This window comes from Acomys minous (genome assembly GCF_964271855.1).
Source record: "Acomys minous genome assembly, chromosome: 10".
Lineage (NCBI taxonomy): Eukaryota > Metazoa > Chordata > Mammalia > Rodentia > Muridae > Acomys > Acomys minous.
Window position 1 is genome coordinate 91,726,908 of NC_140491.1, and position 17,334 is coordinate 91,744,241.

General features: G+C 36.6%; 1 protein-coding gene across 2 annotated transcripts in view; it reads right to left on the bottom strand.

Annotated features, from left to right (window-relative positions):
- The window catches only part of LOC311606691 (uncharacterized protein), a 401,544-nt gene that overhangs the window by 188,076 nt on the left and 196,134 nt on the right, over window positions 1-17,334 (bottom strand). Inside the window, exon 4 of one of the 2 annotated variants that reach the window (XM_084798036.1) lies at window positions 4,858-4,952. The exons of the other annotated variant lie outside the window; for it this stretch is intronic. Coding sequence (XP_084654162.1) covers window positions 4,878-4,952 — 75 coding nt within the window. The 3' untranslated portion in view covers window positions 4,858-4,877. Of the gene's footprint in view, window positions 1-4,857; window positions 4,953-17,334 lie in introns of those variants that run through there. 2 annotated transcript variants of the gene reach the window in all.

The window sequence follows — 17,334 nt, forward strand, 5'->3', positions numbered from 1 at the left end:
GTCCACAGTTTTCTTTCTGAATGGATGTACTGTATACATGTAAATAAAATGGTTTCAAATACTCTTTATGTTTGAGATGATTCATTATCTTTATCATTATTCGTGTAATTTCGGAGCTACAATATTTAAAAACAGAATTGTAAAACTAAACTTCCATTTTGAGACATATGATACCAGTATGTTAGGTAGAATAAAAGTATACAGGAATCCTTACAGAGCAAACAAAAGTCAGACCATGAGAACAGCAATGTAACAAAAGCATCTGTGGGAAAAAAGTAAATAAGAGCCATTCTTCAAAAGGGGATACGATTTAAAAGCATGTGCTAGTTTTCCAGAGCCATGTGACCACCTTGGGCACAAGGTTTTCTTGTGTTTCAATTTTTCTCCATATGATAAAGATTTTGATTATTTACTTAAACAATGTTTTCAACTATCACTATGTAGTTATAATATGTTGTTATATAATTTAAGGAAACTTAAACAGTGTTTTCAACTATTACTACGTAGTTATAATATGTTGTTATATAATTTAAGGAAAATGGATTTTTATACACCATCTGAAGTGTTGCTTCTCCTAATGGAAGATATGGCTGTTAAGGCTGGACAATAGGCATCAATTCTCAGTTGCTCAGTTTTGCTTTGACGCATTTTACTGACCTCTGGTCTTTCCAATGCAAGTGAACAAATGATAGGACTGTGTTCTCTCTTGGTTCTTGGGATTGAACCCAGAGTGTCCGGCTTGGAAGCAAGTGTGCTTGCCTGCTGAGCCATCTTATCGTCTCAACTCTGCTATTTCTGAAATACAAATTGGCATAGCAAAATATTTTATGTTCACGAAAACTAAATCGTCTTCAGCTGATACTTCTCATGTAATAAAAAAAAACACTATTAATTTTTAAATTGGTGATCTTAAAAATGTTTTATGGTCTCTACGTTGAACTATAAGCAGCTAACTCTGAATGTGAAAGACCCTTCCCTGAGATTAAGCCTTGCTGAACAGGGGTCACATTGACAAATTTTAAGTCATCCCTTCACAGGTCTATTTGCTCTGCTTTTATATAGACTAAAGTATGTTTTAAGCATGAATGAGAATTAAATTTTGACATATGCTTCTTATGTATTATGGTAAATTTTATTTCCCAAGAAGAATTAAGAAGAGGTTAAACATCCAACTGTTTTATATGATGACAATTATTCTTAGTTGTTGTTGATCTGAAAATTTCATTTATGGGGCTAAACTTCACTTAGTAAGACCAAGTTCTTGGCTCAGTATTTGAGTTTCCAGTGATGGGTGGGATTTTACTTCATAATCTTAACCATGTTTCTCTTCTGTCTTCTGAGATTAGTTATTTCTAATGAGAGCCCCCAAAATGTTTTGGTTATTTAAAATCTATGTTAATTTTTTTCCACCGATTTAAATAACTTCTTTGGTTTCAGGAATTTGATTGCAATACGCTTTTATCTGACATTGCACATAGTAATTTACAAAAAGTATTGAATCTCTAAGTTGCTACTGTATTACATATGTGACTTGGAGAGTATTTTCCTTATAAATATTTTTCCAAAATCAATTTTTCTTTGTAGGACTCTATACAACAATCTTTCAGGCATTGTTTTTCTGTATTTAAAATGGGTGGTTGACACAATATGTTCATGGTTTACAAACTGCTCTCCTACCATTTCTTACCTTAGTTTTCATCTAGTGAAATTCTCATTCTAGTTCAGTTATATCCTAGATTTAGAATTTTATTTCTCATTAATTGTTCTCATTCTTCTGCTGAGATCAACGGTCTCTTGGTGCAGGAGGGGTGTTGCTCTTTAATTTTCTGGATCCATATCTATTCGTGTAGACTTTATTATGTTTAAATATAAGTCTGTGCAATAGATGTACCTGAGTACCAATGCCCACAGAGGTCAGAAGAGGATCTTGGATCCCCTGGAGCTGGAGATACATGGGGTTGTGGGTGCTGGAAGCTGAACTGGTGCATATGTAATATCATCCCATCTTTTAAATGCTGAACCATCTCTCTGGCCCCCATAATGGCTTCTATGGATTTCTTCTTTTATACCTAATATAGACAGTATTGTTTTGATTATCTATGTGTACTGATTGTTTAAACCTATTATACATAACTTTTTTCTTTTTCTGTATTATACCTCATCATTTTTAACAAAATACTAGACATACAAATACATTGTAGAGTATCTAGATTAGGTTATTTTCCAACCAGACAGTTAGGTACTTATTTTATCAAAAAAAAAAATTAAACTGTGTATGTACCACCAAGATGTTGTTAAGAGTCTGTTGCTGTGTAGGCTTGCAGAAAGGGGAAATTTGGAAGGACTCAATCTCTATTTTGTACTACTTTTTTCCAGTTAGGGCTTTGGTTGTTGTGCTGGAGAAAATCCCTAGATGCTGCTCAATCTTCAGCACGTAGTATTTGTTTGCTTTTGTGTTTTCCTGTGCTGCAATTAGAAATCATTGTTAATGTCTTGCTGCTTTGATAAAGACAGTTAAAACACACTCTGTAGTTCCTTTTCCTGGGATGTTCCCTGATATATTTTTAGGTCTTAGACTGACATTTCAACTATCTTCATTCCCAGTTTTGTTAGCTGAGTTCATAAGGAACATTTGGCTCTGTGATCTCCAACTTGCTGTGGAATGATTAGCAAAGTTCACAGAGGCAGAGAAGTAATCGAGCAAGTAGATTAGCACATGAAATTATTTGTCACATTTATGTGTAAATTTCTTTATATGCTCAACATAGAAAATTCATGAAGCTTCATATTTCACAGCTTCAGATAGTCTCCTATGAGCTCAAATGTAGCTGTAAACATGTCACACATACTACCAAAGAGTGTTTACCCTGTGGTTTAAAAGACCAGTTTTTGAAGAAACTCAGAGCTGAAAATTAGTTACAATGATAAAGATAAATATTAAAGAGGTAGTTTAATAGAAAAAACATACTTGTATAATAAAAACCACATGGTATTGGCATAAAAAACAGACAGGCTGATGAGGAGAATCAAACTGGTAGTAAATCCACATACTTATAGACACTTGATTTTTGACAGAGAACACAAAATTACGCAATAGAAAAAGAAAGCATCTTTAACAAATCGTACTGGTCTAACTGGATGTCTGCATGCAGAAGAAAGCAAATAGATTTCTCACACTGCACAGAATTCAAGTCTACCTGGATCACATACCATAACATAAACTGTATACATTAAAATCAGACACAAGACAAGACTGCCCCACTCTCTCTGTACCTCTTCGATATTGTACTCGAAGGGCAGTAAAGGAGATCCAAGGGATACAAATTGGAAAGGAAGAAGTCAAAGTATGGCTAATTGAAAATGATATGATAGTATACATAAGTGACCCCCAAAATTCTACCAGAGAATTCCTATAGCTGATAATCACCTTCAACAAAGTGGCTGAATAAAAATTTATTTTTTAAAAAATCGGGAGCCCTTCTGTATACAAACTACAAATGGCCTAAGAAAGAAATTACAGAAACAATACATTTCACAGTAGCCACAAACAATATAAAATATCTTGGTTTAACTCTAATAAAGCAAGTGAAAGACCTGTATGACAGGAACTTCAAGTAGCTGAAGAAAAAAATTGAAGAAGATATCAGAAACTGGAAAAATCTCCCATGCTCATGGATCAGTAGGATCAACATAGTAGTAATGGTCACTTTACCAAAAGCAATATGCATATTCAATGCAATTCTCATCAAAATGCCAACACAATTCTTTACAGACATCGGAAGAACAATTTTCAACTTGATATGGAAAAACAAAACCAAACCAGCAAAATATAGAATAGCTAAAAACAGTCTTGTACAATAAAATAATTTCTGGAGGTATCACTATCCCTGATTTTAAGCTGTACTACAGAGCAATAATAATAAAAACTGTCTGATATTGGCATGAAACTAGACAAGACAATCAATGAAATTGAATCAAAGACCCAGAAGTAAATGCACACACATCTTTAGACACATGATTTTGACAAAATAATTCGAAACCATACAATGGAAAAAAGAAAGCATCTTTGACAAATGGTGCTGGTCTAATTGGATGTCTACATGTAGAAGAATTCAAATAGATCCATATTTATCATCATGTATAATAATCAAGTCCAAACAGATAATATACCTCAACATAAAACCGGACACATTAAATGTAATAGAAGAGAAATTGGGGACTAGCTTTGAACTCTTTGGTAGAGAAGACAACTTCCTGAACAGATCCTCAACTGCTCAGGCACTAATATCAACAATGAATAAATGGAACTTCATAAAGGTGTTTTCAAGGTTAAAACACACAAAAAATTAAAAAATAAATACCCTACCATATAATAAAATACATAATTTTTCATTGAGCAAAGTAATATTTACTAAATTTCAAAGTTAGATACTTTGCATCAAGTGGTAAACCTGGTGAGTGCCTCATAATCATCTTGGAAAGGATCTTTATTTTATGTTTGTTCCTTCTAAGAGAGTGGTTAGAATAGACTAGAATTATTTAAAATAGATATAATAGTTAAAACTGAAAAACAACACATATTTGATTGCAGTGTTAAGGCCAAGATTTATGAGTGTTCTTTGGCAATATATAAAAATTTAGTTTAAGTTTCTAAATAACGACAGAAATAGATGTTCATGCGATGTTTCATGCCAATGTTTTTGGAGAAAATGGGGTCAGTTTGCCTCTGGAAATTGCTAAATAAACTGAGAACAAGACCGAAGTGGTGTGAACGCTTCCTCCACATACTGTTTACATTAAACGATGGGCCTTTGTCTCACAATATTTGTCTACTTGCATTTACAGATACCTACCTAAACAAATGCCTTGACAGCCTTTCATAAGTTTGTCATGGCCCCTCTTCTCTCTTCTGAATGAGTATTGGCACACAAGAATGAAGACCACAAGCTCACCTATGTACAGAAGGTAAGGTTGACTTGAAATAAAAGATCATAGAGAAAAATATATCAGGCCAAAGTAACAAAGAGACATTCATCAACAAGCTAGTGGAAATACGTCCTAAAGAAAAGTACAGGCTGGAAGATTCCCCTGAGATGGCCTTGTATATTATGGATTGGAAGTAAAAGCCTTTTAAAATATGCCAGTGGGAGAGATCTCGGTCATAAAGCCAGGGGTGAAGAGCCCTGAGCTACATATAAAAGTCAACCTAGACTGGTCCCAGGAAAAGAGTATGCCAATTAAAACTACAATATCTTTACTTGAAAGAGCAGAACACAGTTGCAAATTCAAATGATGTGTCTTTAAAGAACATAAAAGGAAAGACTTCAAGCGAAGCCTTGTACTTTGGGAGGACAATTTGGAGAGAGCAGGTTGCATGTCAGTTACCAATAAGACTAGAATTGATGATGAAAATGTGCAGAAGTGGATGTACGACCTCAGCACTAAGCCAGCGGCATGGAAATAGTTTGTTTTAGATCACCTTGTGCTGCGGCTGGAGTGGGTGGAGAAAAGCACCAGAAAGCTTCTAAGCTTGTTTTTATCTACTTAAAGTATATTTACAATTTGGAATAATATATTGTATGTCTTTAGTCTAACAGAAATTGGTTTGCTTCTGGTTTAGAAATTTCAATCAAAATATATATACTCATCCAGTATCAACACTGCCTCTTGAAGTTTTAACTTAGCTAGTTAATGAATGGGTTTTATAGTTTCTTTGCTCCTAAGGATTATGTTAATGCAGAATTTTAATGTGATATGTGCATTAATTTTTGCAGCTCCTTGCATCATGATAATCACCCATTTCCTTCCCTAATTGTTCCATCTCCTAGTCCATCTGCACAAGCCTACCTTTCCCATAAGTATGCATGAACATATTTTTCTTAATCACTCACTCATCTTCTCCAAACTCAAAGCCTGAGAGACTCTGTAACTCTGTTAGAGTGTTTCATCAGATGATTTTTACATAAAGTATAATTACACTGACCAACTGTAGTCAAAGATGAATACAAAAAAAAGTAGAGAAAAGTAAGTAAAAAACTCATGTCAATATTTAAGTTCCCCCTTCCTTTATATTTGTTCTAACAGCTGAAAACACAACGTTTATTTCTCTCCACCTACTGAAGGGCAGAGTAGGCAATTAGTGATGTAGATATCAGGAAAATTTAAGTCAGTTCCTCAAAAGGCACTGATTGTGTGCCTGATGACTTAACTGAGTCCAGAAACTAATACAGGGCCCATGAGTTCAGACAGCAGCCCTGAGTGACTGTCACCATATATAACCAAAGAGCAGTACAAACCCAAGTTTGCACAAATGCACTTATCAACTAGCTATAAACTAGAAGCCACATACCTCTCCCCTTGGGTTCTATCTGGTAGAACACAGGACTGAAGTGAAGATAATCTATTACTAAATTACTTATTCAGTATTAGGAGCCCAAATTCAAGAGCAGTCAAATGGGAGAGAGATATAAACAAACAAACTGCAGTGCTTGAGATTCCAGCTCCCCTGCCACTCTTAGCACTCTAACTCCCAGAGACCTTCAGTGTTTAGGAGGGTGAAGCTTTCTGATGTCAATGCTTATGATCCTCTAGGGGACTTCATAAGCTTGTGGATTGAACACGTTCTTTATTGTGATCAAGTTAATGAGGTGAAGAAGGTGAAGATGATCTAGAAGGTTCCAAAATCTCCTATAAGAATAGTACATATGCATTCCCACCAGCAATGAAGGAGTGTTCTTCATTCCCCACATCCTCGCCAGCATGTGGCGTCACTTGAATTTTTTATCTTAGCCATTCTGATTGGTGTAAGGTGGAATCTCAGTGCTGTTTCTATTTGCATTTCTCTGATGGTTAAAGAGTTTGAGCATTTCTTTAAGTGTTTCTCATCCATTCTGCCATCCTCTGTTAGGAATTCTCTGTTTAATTCTGAGCCCTATTTCTCAATTGGTTTGCTTGGTGTTCAATTTCTTGAGTTCTTTATATATTTTGGATATTAGACCTTTATCAGATGAAGGGTTGGTGAAGATCATTTCCCAGTCTGTAGGCTGTCGCTATGTTCTGCTGACAATGTCTCCTGCCTTTCAGAAGCAATGCAAACCAGTACAACCACTTTGGCAATCTATCTGGTGCTATCTCAGAAAACTGGGAATAAGGCTTCCTCAAGACCCAGCTATTCCACTCCTTGGAATATACCCAGAAGATGCTCCAGCACACAACAAGAACATTTGCTCAACCATGTTCATAGCAGCCTTATTCATAATAGCCAAAACCTGGAAACAGCCTAAGTGTCCCTCAGTAGAAGAATGGATAAAGAAACTGTGGTAAATTTAACTATGGAATACTACTCAGCTATTAAAAACAAGGAATTCCCGAAATTTGTGGACAAATGGATTGAACTAGAAATGATCATAATGAGTGTGTTAACCCAGAAGCAGAAAGACTGAAATGGTGTATACTCACTTATATCTGGACACTAGCCAAAGGGGCATGTCCCATGAAAGTCTTCATTCATCACGAAAATGGGATAGAGGGGAGGACATCCTACTGGGACTCTCGGTGAGAGAAGTATGTGAGAATGAGGAATTAGAAGAATCCAGAGGGTCTTAGAAATCTACAAGAAGAGCATTATGGTGTGCAGATTTGGGCCCAGGCATTCTGCTCAAACTATGGCACCAGCCAAGGACAATATGTGCAGTAAACTTCAAACCCCAAACCAGATCTAACCAAAGGACAGGACAGTCTCCACAGTTGAGTGGAGAATGGGGACTAACTTTCATATGAACTACGGTGCACCATCGTTGACCACATCCCCTTGATGGAGAGACCTGGTGGCACTCAGAGGAAGGATAGCAGGCTACCTAGAAGAGACTTGATACCCTATGAGCATATACGGTGGGAGGAGGTCCCCCCCCCAGGCACAGTCATAGAGCAGGGGGAGTAGGGGATAAGTAGGCAGACGGAGGAATGGGAGGATACAAGGGATGGAATAACAATTTAGATGTAATATGAATGAATTAATTAAAAATGATATTAAAAAAAGAATAGTGCATTTGGTTTAATCTCTTTGTCAGCCCACTCCCAACCTATCGATTTTCACAAAATCATTTTGTTAACCTATTATAGGTTTGGCTGGGAGGATTTTGTTATGAAAATTATGTTTGCTGTTCAAAATTCTATCAGGGTTAATGAAGTTTGTTTAAAGCATGTAAAAGGCACTCAATATGAATTTTCACATAAATCAAGCATCATAGTCTTACTTGAAGGTGGAGAAAGCCTTGGCTCAGAGCAGTCAAAACTTTCTCTTGTCAAACCTCGTAAGCCACGTAGATATGAGAAGCTAGATCTTTCTTTACTTTTTATTTAATTTCTTATATCTCTCTAAAAATGTCAAATATTACTTTTTCCTCAAAATAATTATTTTTGCTTTGTATACTGAGCATACATAAGATCACAATAAACTAGCGCCCAGACTTTGCTCATTAGATCTCGTTTGCCCTTTACTTTCCCTTCTAAAGTGGGCTTCTCAGGCCCACGGTGCTTCACTGGTTGCTTATTTCCCTATTCTTCTATTTACCAGTGTCCTTAATTGAGTTCTATTATATAATTTTATTTTTCATTAAAAGTTAAGCTGCATCATAATTTCTTTGGAATTTGTAAACATTTTCAACTGCATAGTAATCAAAAGCCTTTGCCTTTCTTGAAAGTTAATATTTAAATATTAATCTTCATGGAAACACTTCTTCAGAGTTGTTGTTATGCCTGATGTTTGCTTTTTTGCTTAGCTCTTGGCAAGGAAGGAAAGGATTCTGTTGTATGCATTCTGGCATTGGTAGGTGGGTACAGAACAGTGGAAGGGCAGTCCAGCAGAGAAGAGTGTGCATACAGAAGGAGCAGACCCTGTTGTGGGGATTTGGTGTGGTAGCTGGGACTTAGCTCTGGGCCAAAGCTACCTTCAATCCCAGGCACTTCTGTCCTAGTGTGAACTTTGTCCCAGCTGTCAACTGTTCAGCAGCTGTGCCTCTGAGGACTTTTGATGAGAACATAGTGCTAGCTCCTATGGTGTTGAAACACACTCTCTATCCATATCCTGGGAGCTGTGCGTGTTCCTCTCCTGCCTGACCTCTATTTCCTGGTGCTCTGTCTCAGCATGCTTTTAGAGATTCTATTTAAACTGATTTCCAGGTGAACGTTTTTGCTAAACTCATTACCATACAGACTTGATGACATTTCCCTACATCTAACCCTTTCTTGATTATATTTTATAGAACTACTTCCTTCATTTAATCATTTGAATGAGAAGTTTAGAGAAAAACCTATCAAATATTCTGGTTTAAGCCATCATCTTGAAATAGAGGTCTTTCTTTACTGTAGCAGGCGTATCAATCAACCTTCATAAGTAGGAAGATGTAGTTGACAGGATTATTGAATTTCATCACTGTGTTTTGTACAAGAATGAAAAGTATCCTGCACTAAGATACTTTTATTTTTAAAATATCTCACATAGGTACAAATACCAAGTACTCAAATTGAAGTCTACATTTACATATAGCCATAATGATTTGTATCTTTCAGTGCACAGAAATATGCATAAGATACTAGAAAGGATAATTAAATTATGGCAAATTTTCTCTCTAATTTACCTATTCCATGTTCAAGAATATAAAGAGAAGGCATATTTACTTATATGATATTTATATTGATCAAATCCAATTACATATATCATACCATTTAAATTTAATATGCTGATTAATGTTTTCATCACAGAATAATTATCAATTAGAGTTAATTTAAAACACAATTTCAGCAGACTGATTGGAAAGAAGATAACTACATAAAGACTTACAAACTTGAATGCCTCCTTTACATTTTCAGTTTTTTTAATTACCTAATACCTTTGGTTTTGTTTGTTTGTTTGTTTGTTTGTTGTTTGTCTACTGCAGAAAAATGTTGAAATTTTTGATTAGATTATATTCCCTCTCTTACATTAAAATAAGGAAGCGTTGTTTGGTTGTTGGCCTATTACCAAAGATCATTTGCACTAGTGAAATCATCTGTCCTGCTTTGAGTGAGTTTTAAATGACTTTCTATCTTGTTATCAGTTACTTGTTCTTTGCAAATGAGTACAAAAGACAATGTTGCTGGCAATTGAGAGATTGGCTTCATAGGTATATTCTTATTATTTTAATATAATTATCTTTTTCTCAATGAAAGCTCACTCTTCAAACATGAAGAGGAAATTGTTTTGCATGTTGGGGAATAATTTATTTTGTGGATTCTTATTATAAAAGACCATTTTGCAGGTAGATTGCGGCTTTTACCTGACCATTTTACTTAGTCACGCCATGTTTAGGCAGTCATGTTGGTGATATTTATAGGTGTAGCTCTAACATTACCAAGAGACACTGTCTCACAGCAATCTTCCTCTTTTTGTTTATTCATTCTTCTCTCATACAATACATCCCCAACCACAACTTCCTTCCATTCCCCCCAATCCATCCCAGCTTCCCCCTATACACAAATCCATTGCTCCTCTGCTCCTTTCTGAAAAATCAGGTGTCTCAGAGACATAACAAGATGCAATAAACCTAGGCATATACCCTCATATCGAGGCTGGATGAGGAAACTCAGTAGGAGGAAATAGGTCCCACACACAGACAAAAGAATCAGAGGCACCCTCACTCCCACTGTTAGCAACCCAACAAAAAAAAAAAAAACGCCAGCTAAAGTATGTATGCATGTATGTAAAGCATGTATGCAGAAGACATGGTGCAGACCCATGCAGGCTCCTTGGTGACAGCTTCAGTCTCTGTGAGCCTCAAAAGCCCTGCTTGGTTGATTGTGTGGGCCCTGTTCTCCTGGTGTCCTTGACCCCTCTGGGTCCTACAGTCCTTCCTCCTCCATCCTCTGCTGAGTTCCCTGAACTCCACCTAATGCCTGTCTCTGTATCTATGCCCATCATCTGTTGTGGGAAGCCTCTCTGACAGTGATTGATAATGATTCGGCTAGACACCAATCTCTGCATACAGCAGAATATGTTTAGGAATAATTTCATCGAGTGTGTGTGTGTGTGTGTGTGTGTGTGTGTGTGTGTGTGCGTGCGCGCATGCCTGTGTGTGGGTCCTGTATGGTTCTGTGCTAGGTCTCTGAGCCATCCAGCTCCAGGATCCTAGCCATTCAGGCCTCAGGTTAGACTAATCATCGGTTGTCCACTTCCACAAACTCTGAGCCACCAGTGTCTTGTAGGCAGCGGACCTTGTGGGTCATAGATTTTGCTGTCTGGGATGGTGACTCATTCTCACGGCTGCGAACCTAGCCTGATTACAGATGGCAGGTTCAGTCTCCACAGTCTCCATTGCTAGGAGTCCTTGCTGGAGTCAACTTAGTATGTTCCACGTAGTTTCCACTGTACTACGTTTCTGTATTGCCTCCCAAATGCCCACCTATTCCAGTTGTCACTCCTGTACTCTCTCCTACTGTCTTACCCTCTTCTACAATATCCCCTAAGCCTAACGGGTGGGTGTTTGTAGATGTGTCTATTTGGATGGGCCTCTACAACTCTGCTGTAGTTTTGATTGGTAGTGGTTTGCAAAGAGAAGTTTCCTCAATGTGTGGCAATACCTACCGTTATTCGTGAGTATAAGGGCAAATATTTAGAGTGTAGTTGCTAATTATGCTGATTTAATAAAGGTATACCTGTAAAGTGATGGTTGCAAAGAATTATAGGCAAAAGAATGTATTTTACTCAAACAGAAGATCCCTGCTAAGAGTATGTTTGGTGCTTTATTTTAGGTGAGGTTTACATTTTTATGTTGTCTGTGCTGAGTTAGGCTTTAGTTGGTTTAGAAAGAAAGCAAAGACATTAGAATTATCTTAGTCCATCGATTTCCCAATTGATTATGAAAGAAATTCTCATCTAGGTTTCAATCTTATCGGTCATTATCACTGCCTTTACTTTTTCTTGGTATTGAACTCTTAAGTTGTGACATCAAGTTCTAGGGAGAAATTTCAGTTCTCCTCCTTGTTCTTTTTTTTTTTTTTAATTTATTCTTGTTACATATCAATGGTTATCCCATCCCTTGTATCCTCCTGTTCTTCCCTCCCTCTTCCTTGTTCTTGATATGTAATTAGAATACATAACCCAGCACTGATGCCTTCAGAGTTGAAGAAAGACCCCAAAGAAATAGTCGTACACCAGGTAGAATCCAATAGTGATCACTACTCTCCACTGAAAACCAGTTAACATTTCTATGGAAACAAACCTTTCAAAAGTTTAGTGGATGATATATAAATTTGAATCATGAGTAAAGAGGAGAGATATTTGTTTGCTAGTGTGCAGTTTAAACCTAAGGTAAGGCAATGAGCATTGGTCTACCTGTTGGGCAGCCCCAGAAATCATGGCATTTGATGGAGAATATACACAGAACATGCCCCCATGCTTTTCATCATACAGAGATACCTAAAGCCATCAGAAAAGGCAGGAACCTTAGAGATACCAAATAATCTGGTGCCGGATCATGGGTTTCCCAGTCTTCAGGAATATGACAAGTGAGTGGCCAGAGCTTGTAACTGTAGCACTGTATCAAAGTAGTGTTAAACAACTTTCAAAGGGCCCAAAGCTCTGAAGGCAGTTTGAACTAGAAACACAAGTGTCGTAAAGATGAAATGGATTCAGACAACTAGACTATTTCAAAGAGGTTTTTAAATTGAGTGCTACAGATAGCAGATGATACCAGAGCTAAAAAGATACTTTGCAAAAATGTCAGATTTCACATAACGTCACTTCAAGTAATTGCTTTTATATTGAGTTTTCAGTGTTCAACATAGGAAAGCTGTTTAGATCTAGGGAACTTTGTGACTTAATGTCTTTTCAAAATGTTCTGAGGAGGATAAACCTATAGATTTGCTTTGAAGGACATTTTTTGTTAAAACTGTCTTACACAGAAACAGCTCTTATAATTTCCAGATGGTGAGTGTGACAAGAAGAGACTCTTCAAAGCCTGAAGCCAGATAACCTTGATTTCAAAAACACCTTTAGAAATTTGAGAGAGTCTAGTTACCTGGATTATGAGAAAACAACACACCATGGACTTAAAAGAATTAAATGACTTTTGATATCAAGAAAATAAAAAGCTCTACAAGAGAGGTTTGACGCATTGTTTTTTCATTTTAAAACAGTCCAAAAGGACAAAATTTTAATATTAAAGAGTTGTATGACTTAGAAAACAAGGTCATAGTTACAGGTTCGGAGATGTGCTATTGTCACATGTCAGTTCTGTGTGAACCACATTTCAAACTGTTTTGCAGACACACCTAGCATTTTCTGGCAACACTGCTATATTTTATTGTCTTTTACAAACTTCTTTGCAAATGGTAAATTCGTTCTGTATGGTGGTTCATATCTGTAACCTCACCACTCATGACACAGAGTAGGAAATTCTGGCCAGGTGAAGTCCACCAGGCACAGTGTGTTTCAGACCAGCCAGAACTATGCATTCAGACTTTCTCAAAAACCAAACCGTATAGAAGTTAATTGTTAGTTGATACAATTGTGATCATGTCAATTACTAGCCTATTTTTATCACCAGAATATACATCCTAAAGTGTAACAAATAAATATGATTCTATAGATAGATAAGATAAAATAGTTAAATAATGTCTCAAAAACCCCAGAGTCCTACAGAATATGGTATTTAAAGATGTTTTTATTGTGTTAAGGATTCACAATAAGGCAGGTTAGCTCCTGGCAACACCCAACATAACTCAAAAGAAGATGATGAGCATCAAATAACCTCTTATGGAGATGGCTTCAAATGTGGCAAACTGCCACTGGACAAAATGTCATCATTTAGGCTACAGACAGAACTCTGCCTAAAAATAGGCAAGCTTGGATGCAGGCAGAGTCGACGGCCAAATTATACTAAACCATGGTAAACAGATCCTCAATAGTTCCTGCCTCATATTGGGCCAGAAGGCTGAAGGTGATGATTCAATGTTATAGAGAGTTTTGGGTGATTGTTCATGTAGAAAACTGTCTCTGTCATTTTTTTTTTTCATTTTGGAAGCTGCTAACCTGAACTTCCTGTTTACTCAGGTAATTAATTTTATTTCTTCTGAAGTCTCTGATAGAGTTGAAGACCAGATAGTGTAACTTTACAATTAAGCTTAGTTGTTTAGGGCTTAAGATGTTTTTAGGACTAGATAGATACTTTAAGTTGGTAAAGATGAGATATGATAGCTATTGATTTACGTTCAGAATTTTAGACTCACCAAGAAAGGAAATATGATTTCTTCAAGGCTGCCAAATATAAATAGTCAAAACACTCTGAATATAACATTAATATATTCTGGATTGGTTCTTCTTGTTGTATGTAGTTTATTTTATATATGTGTAATAATATAAATGTATATGTAAACAATAAAAAGTAAAAACAAAAAAACAAAACAGAAAAAAAACCCAAACAGTATTGTAAGAACTTAGATATAAGTTCCACTTAAAGTGATCATAAAGCATCTTGATGTGATATGTTTTTGGTATTTTTCTGAACGTATTATTTTTCTAGTTGTTGAAGAAATTTGAGAACCCTTTTGAATCCATATTTTCCAAATACTTTCTTTGTAAGAATGGGTAGTTTCTTTATACTTCTTTCCAACTATGCTATACCTGTTTTTATTTACAATTACTGAGTTCTACTTTTAAACTTACTTTACAAATTTGCTGTCTGTTGCATGAAAAGTTTTCTTAGGTAAGACTTATAATTTGTTTTGTGTAAAGTACTAGAGAGGTAGCCAGGTGACACACTTGTAATCCCAACCCCTGGGATAGCAATGAGAGAAGGCGGTGAGATTAAGACCAGCCTGGCTAGCCACCTGGTAAAAAACTCAAAACATCCTTTATGGCCTATTTTGTTGTATTCTACTCAATACATCAGTTTCTAAAGGGTGTGTCCTAATATTTCTACATTTTCTGTCAAACTACTGAATTTTTGTATAGATTTTGAACAGTAAAAATACATAGTTATATGTTATTTTATTACATATAATAAATAAAAATTTCATATTGTTCTCTTATTCTTAACTAACAATGTCTACATACATACCTGTGTAAAAATCTTATCTCATGTCAGTTGTAAAGAACATATACAAGCTGAAAAAATAACAAAAATAGTGTCTCTCAATATAATAAATTGGAGCACCATAGAAAATTAGCAAGTAGTTTGGCACATGTTGGAGAAAATCATACTTTGTCAAACTAAACTAAAATATTGGAAAATTAATAATTATCAAAATACCAGACTCAGCCTTGAGTGGGTTTCACCGACCAATTCTGAAAAATTTTAGTATTAATGCACGTTAGTAGATTACAATATATTGATTGAAAGAAAATATCAATCAAGACTGAAAATGATAAGGAGCTTGACAGGCAGGCATATCACAAAAGAGAATGTCCTTTCGTAATAGAATGTCAAATAATTCTTAGAAAAAAATAGGAAATTGCCACTTGATAATGATAACAATATATTAATATTTATTAACGTAGATATGAAAAGTTAGTAGATGCAAAATATGTGGGCAGATTCTTAGTGAATGATAATGCATCTTTGTAGTTGTGCAATTACTATGTACAAGATAGGAATTAATCATAAAAAGAAATTATAACATACTTAATATTTTAATACAATACATAATATCAAGTTATTATTTTATGACTTTAAACATCAGAAGTTTGAAACAATAAAGATAGCATCAAGCCTCCATTGATCTACTTGTGGAGCTCCTGTCCCCTCCAGGTCCTACTAGCCCCAACTCTCCCAATAAGACTCCCTGTGCTCCACCCCAAAGTTTGGCTGTGAGTCTCAGCATCTTCTTCAATCCCCTGCTGGGTGGAGTCCTTTAGAGAACCCCTATGGTAGTCTCCCATCCTGTTCCTTCTCTTCAACTGTTGAGTGCCTTTTCTATTTGCCCTTCTGAATGAGAATTAATCATTCTCCCTAGGGTCCTCCTTGTTTTCTAGTGTTTTATGTCTGTGTATTGTAGTATGGTTATCTGCATTATTTGTCTAATATCCACTTATAAGTGAGTATATACCATGCCTGTCTTTCTGGGTCTGGGTTACCTCACTCAGGTTGATCATTTCTACTTCCATCCATTTGCCTGCAAATTTCAAGATTTCTTTGTTTTTAATAGTTGAATAGTATTCCGTTGTGTAAATGTACCACAGTTTCTTTATTCTTCGGTTGAGGGACATCTGTGTGGAGGAGGGGGTGCCACAGAGACTGATGCACTAACCAATAATTATGCATGGTGAGGACCTAGACCCTCTGCTCAGAGGTAGTATATAGGCAGCGCAGCCTTCTTGTGAGTCCCAGAATATGGGTAGTAGCGACTACTTCTGCTATAGACTCTGGTGTCCACTTGCTGATCACTTCTCCCTGCTTGTGGAAGTCTCGCCAGGCCACAGAGGAGGAGGATGCAGACAGTTCAGATGCGACTTGATAGGCTGAGGTTGGATGTTAAGGGGAAGAGGCCTCGCCTTTTCTAAGAACTAGGGGAGGGGGTATTGGGGATGAGGGAGGGATGGCGCACTGGGAGGCAACAAGAGAGGGGGCTAAAATAGGGATGTAAGGTGAGAAAAAGTAATAAAAATATGTTTAAAAAAACAAGTTAAAATGGGTGAAGGGAAGAGTCTGTATCCTTCCTTCTAGTTAAAGAAGCTGCTTAGGTATTCTGACCTTTAGCCAACCTCTCATCTCAAAGTCAGTAGTGGGTCTTTGATTCGCACTCCCTTCTTCTCATCTTTCGTGCCTCTCCATACCTACTACTGGCAAATTGTCTTCTCTGCTTCGGATGTGCTGTGCCCCTTTCCAGATTTCTTGAAGAAAGGTTCCGGTTACTGGGTAACTTCCCTTTCTGAGATCCTCTACTCAATGCCGTCTACAAGGCCATGCCATTTTCACCATATAAGAGAAATTTCCAGGTTTTAGGAATGTGGTGGCTTGAAGGAATACCCTTCATAGGCTCAGGCATTTGAAAACTTAGTCGCCCAGTTAATGGAACTCTTTGGAGAGGTCCCGGAAAAGTGCTAGAGGAAGTTTATCACCGGAAACGAGCTGTGACAGAGAAAAGCATTGTGCCATTTCTATTTTGCTTTCTCTGCCTTGTACTTGCTACTGAAGGTGTGATCTTCCAACTTCCTTCTTCTCCTGCAGGGCTTCCTCATCATAATGAGCTCTTAATCCCTCTAGAATTATAAACCAAAATAAACCCATCCTCCTACCAACTGCCTTGCTCTGACTGTTTTAACACAACAACGGAAAAGTAGCTAACTACAATTAGCAT